General features: G+C 34.4%; 1 protein-coding gene across 1 annotated transcript in view; it reads left to right on the top strand.

Annotated features, from left to right (window-relative positions):
* The window catches only part of Vps50 (vacuolar protein sorting 50), an 85,273-nt gene that overhangs the window by 33,272 nt on the left and 38,624 nt on the right, over positions 1-13,377 (top strand). The window contains exons 11-12 of the mRNA XM_035359134.2: positions 10,028-10,157; positions 11,534-11,717. Of these exons, the coding sequence (XP_035215025.1) occupies positions 10,028-10,157; positions 11,534-11,717 (314 nt within the window). The remainder of the gene's footprint in view (positions 1-10,027; positions 10,158-11,533; positions 11,718-13,377) is intronic.

Here is a 13,377-nt window from a genome sequence, read left to right as displayed (position 1 = left end):
TTCTGTTTCACAAGAGACTGCGTAGCTATTGCAGTTTTCATGCAGTTCTGATATTTGAATGTAAGCAAAAGGATATTGATATCTTATTTTTAATTGAAATTGATTATTTAAAGTTGTAAGGAATTGAGTTTTTATTTGATGCCAATAAACATTATGGGCCTATTGGCTAAGGTAATGATTAATAGGTATACAGTAAAACCTCGTTACAACAATATTTTAGGGACCAAATAAATATATTGTTGTAGAGAGGCATATTGTTATATGGAGGGCCCACATATTTTGAGCATTTAATAAGAGTTTTATTTTATTATTATTAGTTTAAGGTGCATAGCATACTACTTTTAAGTCTATATTTAGAAGAAATTAATTTGTGAAATACTAATAATAGTGGTTTAAATACTAAAAAAATAAATAAATAAGATAAATTCAGAAAATAAGCATAGAAATATTCACATACCTGAAAACACTTTTTATTGAAAATAATCCAATATTTTTGTTTGTTTATTGATTTTTTTAACTGTTAAGTTCACCAATACTGTATGCATTGAGTCTAGTGCACGAAAATGTTCTTCATTTGTCGACGGAAGGCTTGAAAAAAATGTCCGTAGAGAATTCCCAGATTGAAGAGCTTCCTGAGATGACAATAAGGACTGCGATGGACCTGTATTATCATCATCATCAATATCATCATCATCTTCATCATTGTTTCCTATCTCATCAGTAATTTCAGAGAGAATATCTTCATCAGTAACTCCTGTGAAAACCGTAAGATCATCATCTGCTGTTAAATATTCTTCTATACTAATTCCAAACTTTTTACCGCTTGTTTCCTCAAGTTGGGATACGGATTTTTTGATGTGCAAAACACATTCTTGATCATCTAAGAGATCATTGTCTATGGAATTTTCATCATTATCAGATTTCTTATCTTCCATAACACAAAGACTGGCCTTTTTCCAGCAATTCCGAATGGTGTTTTCTGTTACTTCCCACCAACTTCCAGCAATATTGTCACACGCTTCCTTGACATTTACAGCTTTGAAAGGGTCTTCTACTTTATTTTCAAAGTTTACAAGTATGGAGTCCACCAACCGTTCTCTGTAATATCCTTTGAAGCACTTAATTATGCCCATATCAAGAGGCTGTAAAATTGAAGTGCAATTGGCAGGGAAAAAAGCGATTTCGATATTTTGTAGCTTTGGAAATGACGTGTGAGCACCGCAGTTATCTATCAACAAAACGATTTTTTTCTTTCTCCTCTTCATTTCATTGTCTAACTTCTGTAACCATTCGGAAAAAAATTTAGACGTCATCCAAGCCTTCTTATTTGCTTTATACTCCACGGGAAGACTTTTCACGTTCTTAAAGCACCTTGGCTTCAATGATTTACCAATGACGAGGGGTTGTATTCTATGCGTTCCTGTGCTATTTGTACACAGAACAATCAGTCTCTGCTTTGATTTCTTCCCTCCATAACACTTTTCACCCTTGAATGCCAATGTTCGATTGGGTAGGAGTTGGAAAAACAACCCAGCTTCATCTGCATTATAAATGTCTTCTGGAGCATACTTTTCTAAGATTTCTTTCATCTTGTTTCGCCGCCATTCATTTGCGTCATTTATCAGGGCTGACTTTTTCTCTCCGTGAACTTCTTGGAAAGTTATTCCATGATGATCTCGAAAATGCATTAACCAACCATTGCTAGCTTTGAAAGTTTCGTTCCCTAGCATTGCTGCAAATTTCCGTGCTTTTGCACATAATAAAGGTCCATTTATTGGGACATTTGTTGCTTTCATCTCTTGAAACCATTTTAAAACAGCAGCATCAATGTTTTCATTTGTCGCAACTTTCAGTCGTTTTCAGTTCAAAAGGGTGGTCTTCATCTGTTTTGAAATCTGAACAATAGCTATTTATTCAGGGATTAGTTGAATATCCACAATGAGTCTTAATAGACGGAAAAAATAACAAAAGAAAACAAAAAAAAAAAAAAAAAAAGCATTTGAAAATCAAAATATTATTATAAATGGACAAAATAATACTGAAATTTAGATTGAAAAAATCGTTTTACAGAGGTTTATTGTTCTAGAGAATATAGCAATATTGAGGGGAGATTAACATTAGTTTATATGCAAAATCACCGGGACCACAAAACATTATTGTAGTAGAGGGAGTTATTGTTGTATCGGGTATCGTTGTAGCGAGAGTTTACTGTATATAAATATGAAAATAAATACAGAAGTAAATATAATGAAGTCAAAGAGATAATCATATAGGAAATAATGTTTAGCAATTAGTCAAGGAAATTAAAAGCAAATTTTATTTATTTAGGAAACAATATGTAACTTAAAATAAAAAGTTGGTCTCCCATTCCCTTTTAAACCTGAAGGTTATCACGAACCGTTCAAAGAGGTCAGCCAAAATCAAGATTAAAAAAAAAATGGAGATGATAAGAATGAGATAAATAAAATAAAACAACAGAATGAAAATTTTGGAATATTATCTTATTGAACATTAACCTATATACAGTACAAAGTCCGTAATCTGGACGTCCATTATCCGAAATGATCTATAATCCGGACCTCAAAGCCAAAAACTTACGCATGCGCATAAAGCATTTACGCATGCACATTTGATGCGCACATTCACTATGCATGCGCATAAAGCCAGTAAAGCATTTACATATGCGCGCTTCCAATAGTGAAGAAAGTAACAGAGAGGTTATTGAAAGTGAAAAAAATTTCGATTGACAAGTTAGTCAGTATTCTCGACACAGGATTTGAACAGTGGAACTTTGTAACTGAACAAGAAATTATGTCTGTTTATAGAAGAGAGAATTAAAGAGAAAGTATTAGCACAAAAAACGAAGCAACTTAAACAACTTACATTGACAGAAATGTTTACTAAAGTAAACAAATAAATATTAAGCTTTTTTTTTTTTTTTTTTTTTTTTTTGTAAATTTTGATACCCTTTAGATCATAATTTCTCTTTATTTCATATTTTAACTGTATAATTTCTGCATGCCATCTTACCAGATTTAAATTGATGATCCATAATGCATAAAAACCCCTAATCCAGAATATCCGAAGTCATGACGTGTCTGGATTACGGACTTTGTACTGTATTTAAGGAAGACAGGTAATAAAAAAGTTCTTTTATTTAATGCACAGTGATTCACATGCATGTCATATAAATGCCACATCATAACCTAATATATAGGAGAGTGCTCTCTAGTGTCCTAAAAAGTCGTCTCTAATGTCTAATCTTGATGACTATCTTTAATTGATGGTTATGTTGTCAAGAGTATGATAAAGTAGAATCCGTTTTTGAGAGCATAAAAAAAGGTTTGGGAAAAACTTAACTCAGTAAACTATTTTGGACTATACTCATCAACTAGGATTGGTTTATAAGTATTCCAAATGGTGCCTCATGAGTTAAGTGAGAAAAAATTGCATGATCGACATCATATGCACATGTGTGCTTGCTTGGAGCAAAATGAACCCTTCTTGGACTTTATGATATCTGGTGAACAAAAGTGGATTATATTCTTTCGCTTCCCAAATGGACAGAATTTTTTGGTAGATCTTTTATATGTAATTTTTTAAAGAAACAAAGTCCTCATATTTGGTAGCCAAAGTTGAACTGTTTGTGATAAGGTTACATAAAAGAAGAAGAGACTGAAGATTTATATGGACAAGGATGTCTCGTGAGCATAAGCTGAAAATTATTATTTTTTTTAACTTACAAATATGTTTTCAATAGTTATTAAAATAGTCTTTATTAAAATAATTAAATCGTTGGCAATGTTAAAAACGCAAGCTTGAGAGCCACGAATTGCTCTTGCACGTAAAATGTAAAGAATTTGATTTTTGAAGATAGTAAGTTCTCTCTTGTTGAATTGTATGTAGCCATTTTTTTGTGTTCAATAAAATTTTTATGCTGTGTTTTGTTTTGAACCTGATTTCACAACCCAGGTTTTGCGTAGAGGTTTCGGCCACTACACCACAGCAGTAAATATTAAAAGCTGGTGGCAGCTTTTAGGGATTGTTCCTGAGAGTAAATTTAGGAACGGACTTTTTCGCCTGTGAACTTGAGTTTTATGTGAACAGTAAAGACTTTCTTCTCTTCAAGAACGATCTAATTTTGCATGCAAGGACAGTTTGCGTGGTGAAGCCTCATCAGTGACAAGTGACAGTGTGTCATAAGGGAACTCCGGAGGAAGCGTGATCTAGTGCCGCAAAATAGTGAAATTTCCCAGAAGAATATCCAAGTAGTGCCAGGAGAGTCAGTCGAAGGCGTCTTCAAAATTGGTGAGTACCATTTTTGTGATTTTGGAGAAGTTATGCCAGTTATTCGAGACTAGGCTTTTTTTGGATATAGAGCAGGAAAAGGTTGCCTCTTAATTAGCATTTTTTTATATACGCTTTGTTTGTAGGCATAGGTATTATCATTAAGTGTTTTAAGACAATTTGTGTTCAGAATTGTTAGGGAATTATTCAGTTTTGGAGAGATAGACCTGTTGTTGTTTTTGTGTTATTGTTTTTCGTGGTAGGTTATTTTTCTTTAATTTTCCATAATGGGTGAGTTTATGAGGAAATTTACTAAAACTCTACTATTGGAGTTAGCGGAGGAGTTTGAAACAAATGTGTCTCAGGCAAATAGAGTAAGAGAAATTAGGCAGGCTATTCTAAATGCCGAGGACTATGAAGAAGAAGCTGCGAAAGAATACGCGGCAAGAATTTGGGCTGCGGCTGAGCAGAAAAAAGCAGAAGAAATAACCGAACAAGAGAGAGCAGAGTGGGAACGTGAACAAGAGAGAGCGGAATGGGAGCGGGAGCGAGTTTTTGAATTGGAAAGGTTAAAACTGATGAATGTGGTTCAGACTAATAGCCTAGCTTCCACGGTTTCGAAAGTTGAACAATCTAGAGAAAAAAAGGTTAATTTGAAAGATCTAGTACTGCGTTTTGAACCGAGTAATATAGATATTTCATTATTCTTTATGCTATTTGAGAAACAAGCTCAAAAAGAGAACGTTAATGAGATTGATTGGGTCTTGCAATTAATTCCTTTATTATCTCACGATGTAGCCCAGTTAATAGTGAAAGAACCAGCGGATAAAGGGGATGATTATCAGCATGTTAAGAAATTACTCATGCAGAGATTCAAGCTTAGTTCTTGGGCACTAAAAACAAAATTTGAAGAACATTCTAGAAAAAACGGAATGTTATGGGTGGATTTAGTGTATGAATTGAGAGTGTATTTAGAGAATTGGTTGGATTCAGTAGAAATTCAAGATTTTGAAAGTCTTAAGGAACTTATGCTCACTGAGCAAATTAAGCGGCGAGTCCCTCTAGAAATAAGAGAGCACTACTTAGTCAATTGGGAAGATTTTAAAACAGCTTCCATTTTAGCAGAGAAATGCGACAAGTATGAGGCTTTGCGAAGAGATACGAGGAAGTTAGAACAGAGAGCGGCATTAAAGAAACCATTTGAGAAAGATAGAGAGTGGTATGTAAATTCTAACTGTAGTTATAATCAGAAAAGTAGTGGTCATCAAAGAATTAAATCAGAGGAGCATAGATAAGTGGAGGCTCCTAAAAAAAAAGCAAGTTTTCAATGAAGCAGGTTTCGAGAAACAACGGAAAATAAAGTGTTACCAATGTGGAAAGGACGGACATATCCGACCTAACTGTCCATCGCTGGAAAAGAATAAGGCTAATCTGGTGAATAATCTAGGAACGGAGAATTTAGGAAAATGTTTTGAGCCGTATTTCAAGAAAGCAGTAATTAATGGGATAGAGAGAGAATATCTGAGAGATACTGAAGCTGGTATAGATCTGTGTAATAGTACTTGGATTAATACTAGTGACTTATTTGGGGAAACTGTATGGGTGAAACAGCCTTTGGACACAGAATGTAAATGCTTACCTTTGGCGAAAGTCACCATTGAAGGTGATTTTGGTGTGGTCACCACAAAGGCAGCGGTTATTCCAGTAGAGTTAGATAAAGAGTACTATTTGTTAGGGAATAAAACTGCACAGTTGATTGAGGAAATTAGGGAACTCTTGAATGCTGTGGAGAGTCGTATTTTCGACGGATTTCTCTTGAATGCTGTGGAGACTCGTAGTCAGGCGCATGCACGCAGGACTTTAGGGAGAGCTAGTGCAAAAGATTTAGATTCCAGATCGGAAGAAAAGAAAGAGATAGAAAGTGAAAGGGCCGTCAAAAATTAGCATTCAGAAGAAAGGAAGTTAACCAGTAAAACAGAGGAGAACATTAAAATTCCAGACATTAGTTTAGAGGAAAGGTCTATCCTTGCAGACGTTTCATCAGCAGAATTCTTGGAAGCACAAAAAACTTGCGCTAGTTTAGCGACCCTATGGAAGAAAGGGGAAAGTGAAAATGAAAAAGAGTTTATAATAGTCAAAGAAAGACTATTCAGAGTGGCAAGTTCTAAAAAAGGGGAAGATAAGCGTCAGCTCTATGTGCCTCTCATTTTTAGGAAAGGGATCTTGAAGTTGTGCCACGAGGAAATCTCTGGTCATTTAGGGGTAACAAAGATAGAGTTTTGACACACTATTTCTGGCCTAATTGCTACCAGGAAATTGAAGAATTTGTGAAGACGTGCGATATTTGTCAGCGTGTAGGTCACAATAAGGATAAAAAGAAAGCCCCTATGAAGATTGTGCCTGTTATATCAGAAGTGTTTAGCAGATTACATATTGATGCAGTAGGACCTCTGATCCCTAGTTCGCGTGAAAATAAATACTTAATTACGTCTATTTGTGTTGCTTCCAAATATCCAGATGCCATTCCTGTACGGAATTTAAACTCTAAATGTGTGATTCAAGCCTTGATAAAAATCTTTTCTAGATCAGGTTACCCTAAGGAAATTCAGTGTGATTTGGGTAGATCGTTTACCAGTGAACTTACATCTGAGTTTTTTAGCAAGTTCGGAATTAAGGTGTATCATTCTTCTGTGTGTCACCCTCAAAGCAATTCTGTTGAAAGGTTGCATTCCACCTTGAAAAGGGTATTGAAGTCTTTGTGCTTGGAAAGCGGGAAGGACTGGGAAGAATGTTTGCCATGTGCTTTGTTCGCCCTCAGAACTGTTAGCCACGAGAGCACAGGTTTTAGTCCCTGCAAGTTAGTACATGGAAAAAATTTGAGAATGCCTCAAACGATTGTGTATGAAAACTGGCTAGAGGAAGAAAGTTCAGACCCCACTGTGGTCGAGTATGTTCTAGACTTAATAAACAGATTAAAGAAGTGTCAGGAGCTGGCTGTATAGAGGATGAAAGAGTGTCAGAGTAAAAGGAAACTCTGGTATGATCGCAACGCTGTTACAAGAAGGTTTAAGGTCGGAGATCTCGTGCTTATTTTAGCCACGTCTAAACCACACAAAATGGCTCTGAACTGGATAGAGCCAGGTAAAGTAACTAGTGTGATTTCCAAAACCAGTTATATGGTAGAGATTCCGGGTAAGCGTACCAGTGACACCATTTATCACGTAAATTTGATGAAACCTTATTATCAGCGCCCCGAGTTTGTGAATCTTGTGATGGAGGAGGTCATGGAAGATATTGAGGGAGAAGTGGATATTCCTTATCCCTTGGCTGATCCAACTCAGGTAGATTTTTGGAAAATAGTTGGAGATAGTAAGCTAGAAGAAAGAGCTACGGCAGAGGAAATAGGAAAATTCCAAGAAATTATAAGGAAGTATGGAGTGGTGTTTTCATCCGACCCCGGCTGTACGTTTTTGGTCGAAATGGATATTAAATTGTTGGATGAGACTCCGGCTAGAGTCAGGCCTTACCGAATGTTGATGAGACAAACCGACATCCTAAAAGAGGAAATTAGGCGATTGCTTGAGTTAGGAGTCATAGAAGTCGGGCAATCTGATTATGCTTCGCCTATGATTATAGTAAAGGTCCCAGGTAAAGGTCCTTGTCCTTGTATAGACTACAGAAAATTAAATTAAAAAACTATGACCGAATTTTTCCCTCTTCCCAATATTGAAGAAGTGGTAGAAAAAGTCAGCGCAGCTCCATTTATCACAATCATGGATCTAACCAAAGGATACTTCCAGATACCACTCACGGAGCGTGCACGGAGGTATGCCGCATTTGTGACGCCTTTTGGATCTTTCATTCCGAAGAAAATGATGTTTGGGCTTTTAAATGCGCCTTTCTATTTTTGTAAATCGCTCAAGTTTTAGGAGGGCTGGACGATTTTGTTCTACCATATATTGATGACATCGCAGTCTTTTCGCCGACTTGAGACAGGCATATGAAGGATTTGGATGTGGTTTTAAGTCGCCTTCAGGAGGCTAAATTGACTGTGTTAAGCCCTCAAAATGCAAATTCGCACAAGACCATGTGAAATTTCTGGGTCATGAAGTAGGGTCTGGGAAAAGGTCGCCTAGTGAGGCCAAGATTCAAGCAATCAGAGATTTTCCGATCCCCACTACTAAAACACAGATACGTAGCTACCTTGGTACTGTGGGCTACTATGCAAGGTACATAAAAGACTACGCCAGTATTGCGGCACCTTTCACAGACGCTTTGAAGGGCAAAAACAAAAAACAAAAAGTGATTTGGACAAAAGAGTGTGACGAGGCTTTCAACAAACTGAAGACCAAACTAGTAAAAAGTCCGGTTTTATTTGCACCAGATTATTCTAAAGAATTTATTGTGCAGACAGATGCCAGCTTATATGGTGTGGGTATTGTGTTGTCTCAAGTTCAGGATGGGGAGAAACACCCTATACTGTATCTTAGCAAAAAGTTTACTAAAGCAGAGCGAAATTATAGCACCATTGAAAGAGAACTACCATTATTTATGGACTGAAGAAACTAAGTCATTACTTAGACGGACAAAAATTCAAGATCCAGATGGATCATAATCCGTTGACTTTTTTAAACAAAATGATGGGATCAAATTCTCGTTTGACTCGCTGGGCATTGTGTCTCCAACAGTACAACTTTGAAATTGTTCATAGGCCAGGCAAATTACATGGTAATGCAGATGACTTGAGTCGTGCCCTAGTCTAGTGACCGAATATCACTAGTGGATACAAAGTAAAGTAAAAAGAAATGAAAATGGGTGAAAATGATTTTTGTAGAGTTTTGGAATTATATTTGTGTATATTCAAAATTGTTTGCATTGTGTATTTCATTTTCTAAAAAATTGTTAGAATTAAATGTTTTATCTTAAGTATTAGCATTGTGTAAAATTTGAAGGCAGACATTAGGAGTAGTTTAAATTATTTTTGTTGTATTTATGCGTTTATGTTATCTAGAAATAAGTGCAGGGTAATGTAACTGGCTTCTCTATTATCACTTAAATGGTTACTTACCACTTGTGTTTTGAAAGCAGTGAAATGTATTTAGAATTTTTTCTTCCATAGTCAAGAAAAATTTCTTTATGAGGGGAGGAGTTGTGTTGAGGTTACATAAAAGAAGAAGAGACTGAAGATTTATATGGACAAGGATCTCTCGTGAGCATAAGCTGAAAATTATTATTTTTTTAACTTACAAATACGTTTTCAATAGTTATTAAAATAGTCTTTATTAAAATAATTAAATCATTGGCAATGTTAAAAATGCAAGCTCGAGAGCCACGAATTACTCTCGCACGTAAAATGTATAGAATATGATTTTTGAAGATAATAAGTTCTCTCTTGTCGAATTGTATGTAGCCATTTTTTTTTTTTTTTTTTTTTTTTTGCGTTCAATAAAATTTTTATGCTGTGTCTTGTTTTGAACCTGATGTCACAACCCAGGTTTTGCATAGCGGTTTCGGCCACTACACCACATGTTACTGACTGCTTAAAAGCAGGTGCTACTGGTAAAAATTGCTGTTTTTTTTTTTATACTTGAAAATTAAGTAAAATTTTAACGAAGATTAAAAAGAATTTTCTTAAATAATACAGCATCAGTTTAAAATTTCTTATGAAGTATTTTGATCTTATTGTATAGTTGCCTTTTTACTCCCCTCCCCCCAAAAAAAATTCAAATTTTGCTTCTAGTTTGTAGGTTCTGAAAACTTTACTGCTTGTTTGACAAATTTATGCAAAGCACTTTGGAAGATAATGCATAGTTACTGGTGTATTTTAGAATGGCATGAAGTTAATGATGAAAATAGAAAACCTTCGGAAGGTGATTTTCTTTCATTTTTTTAATTCTTATTATTAGATTAAAATTGAGTTCCATAAATTTTCAAGTTAATTGTTAAAAAATTATTTTTTCATTTAAAACTAATTAATTCCTTAAAGGCCTTATTTTAGAAAATTAAAAATCACAGATTTTCATTTTCTAATAATATAGAAAGCAAAATTAAAATTAGCTCTTAGTCTTTTTTAAAGAAAATTACCTATGTGTAGATATGTTTAGGCAATTTTCTCAAAACAAGATCAGGATCTAATTTTAATTTCCTTATTATATGTGCATAAAGTGTCACATAATCTAAAATATTAAATGTTGAGTATATTTACATGTGACATTTTATCCTGCAAGGTAGTTTGCCTTCTAAATCCATGTTATTTGTTATAATCTTAAACATAAATTATTCTGATAATACTAGATAAAATAAAATTTACTTGTGGCAGCAGACCTCAAACTAACTGTGAGTGTTCTGCTATTCAGCCACTATATTCAGTCTTTCAAAAAAAGCATTAAATATTTATTTGATTGTGTGTGACTGTTTCCTGTGCTAGTTTTTTATAATAATATATGTTTTCTTTTAAAAAGTATTAAAAATTTATTTGATTGTGTGTAACTATTTCCTTTGCCACTTTTTTCATAATAATATATGTTTTGAAAACTGAAGTGTATTACTTCATTAAATTAGAACTTTGTAAGATTAATTGTGTAGTATGTCACCCATGAAAAAAAAATCTCATGTAGTTGTCCATTTTCCATTTTAGTTGCTGAGAGCTGCCGGTGAGAGTTTCATGGTGTTAGATACTTAATGATTAGATGCTTGTCCCTTTTGAAAAGGGATGTGAAAAGAAAGTTTGATTATGTCTGGCTGAATAAGATGGCTAGTATTTTTTTATGTTACAGTATGTGCTCAGCAGATGAAAAAAAAAAAAATATTATTCTTTTAAAATGATATTTTTATATTGATTTGCAATATTAACTTTCTGAGCAGGCTAAGAAGAAACTTCTCATTGTTAATATCATTACAAAGCTGGGAAATTTCTAAATTGGAAAAAAAATTATATAATATAAAGCCTTTTTTCAATTATTGTCTATTACACGTATTTATTATTCTTACAAATACACACATTGTCCTTTACATTTCACAGATCTGTATAAGATATTTGCATAGTGAATCTCTAAAGTTGTAGGATTAAATTGGTAAAAGAACGTGAAGTTGAAAAAAATCATTCTGTCCATTTGTAGTCTTTCACTCTTTCATGTATATTGTTTTAATGCTATACATCTCTTGATATGGTCATAGAAAAAAATGCAGATATGCTATTAAACACTGCAAATTATTCAGTTAATTTCTTTTTACTTTTTTCCCATAGATACTTCTTCAGCTTCCAGTGTAGAATCCTCATTCAATCGTAATTATATTAAACAAAAGTTGGAACATGGCTTGTTAAGAATATGGCAAGATGTGCAACAAAAGGTTAAAGGATATCTTTTAGCTTCTGATATATCTCCATTTAAATTTGACGAGTTCATACACATCCTAGCTTTAATACAAAGGTAAGTTTGCTATGAACAGGGTAATCTCTTAGTACTGCAAAAAATGTGGCATGTTGTACATTGCTAAACCATCTAATTGTATTATCATTATTTTATAACATAATTTCTTCCCTACAAATGGGAATAAAAAAACAAATCTAAATAATGTTTACATCTAGTCTAACTGATTTATAGCTCAACTTGTAAAGAGATTCTTATCTGATTTTACTTAGCATATGGCTGTATATTTTCTCCTTGAATATTCTTCTTCCATGATGAGTTTCAGTATTAAAAATATCATTTGTGAAGTGCTCTCATTTTTATTTTCACCTTACATTTATACAATTATTTTACATTATTGTTCCATTCATCACTTTATAATCTTATAAACAGCTGATTCTCCCTTCTACCAGTCTTGTAGAAGAAAATTTTAAATTTATTTTTCAAACTGTATAATTTCATTCTATATAATGCAACAGATTAAGCAGTCTAAAACACAAAGTACATAGGTCATTTCAGAAGTAAGGTTCCCAAAGAGCTCCAGCCGCACAGGAAGGTGTGAGTTGAAATCCGGCAACACAGCTGTGTGCGGCTGTTCCCCCTCACTCTTGATTCCACCCGACCACATTTCGCTGCACCGCTCAGTCTTGACACAGCTGCTATCCAAAATGGAGATGCCCATTTTTGCTCCTGCCAAGTGCGAGATTCGTTCTGTAATTCACTTTTTGCATTCCAAAGGGACTTCACCCATGGATATTCATCGTCAGTTGACAGAGGTTTAGTGCTGGTCGCTAGGGCATCTAAGGTGAAGAACGGAGTACAAGGTGGTTCAATGGGACTTGCGGAGACAAATTTCTTTTTCTAATCTCACATTTATTTTATCAAACACATTTTCTGGATTAAATATGAAACATTTATCACACACATATAAAATATCAAAATATCATAACTTAGAACACAAAACGTGATAAATTAAAATGGAATAGTAGGCTAATGCCGAAACGTGACTATTCGGAGATAAATTACAATCCTCTCTCATCGAACATATATGCAGTCACAATTTTCTCGTATTAATTTCATGCAGTGCCCATAATATTGTTGTACATGTGCAAGATCTTTTTTTTCACTTTCACATTCTTTAATACACTTAAAATAATCACGTGGTCACACATCGCTGGTAATGCACATTCTGGAGTCGAACACCTATAGATAATCTGCTTGAGATGCTTTAGTACGGTATCGTGGCAGATGGATTTTAACACTGAGCATTTTCATCTAAATAAAGCACAACCTTTAGTTCTGCTTCTTTTTATGCAAAAATACGACGACACTCCATGTGAAAATATCAGGAACGATGAAACTCCATTAGCACGACATGCAGGAACACAAAACTGCACAACATGGGGCATCGCTAATTGCCAAGTGACTGCAGGAAGGCCACAGGTGCAGAAGGGAAGAAGGGCAGAAACCAGTCTGACTGGTGCTTATATACACACGTGCAGTTCCGTGATTACGATTAAAATTTGTGATGCCGGCAAACTGCGTGGTGTGAGAAATTACTATTCTCACAGTTGTCTATTTGTAACATTGATAGGAACCTTATTTTTGTATCAACTCTTGTATGTATTTCTTAAATATCTTCATTATCTCTATTTTATTTTTAGAAGTGTACACTATTTCA

This window comes from Stegodyphus dumicola, chromosome 5 (genome assembly GCF_044657685.1).
Source record: "Stegodyphus dumicola isolate Sdum_Otavi_A_Nest chromosome 5, ASM4465768v1".
NCBI classification, from domain to species: Eukaryota; Metazoa; Arthropoda; class Arachnida; order Araneae; family Eresidae; genus Stegodyphus; species Stegodyphus dumicola.
Note: the sequence above shows the minus strand (reverse complement) of the source record. Positions and strands in the feature narration are given on the sequence as shown.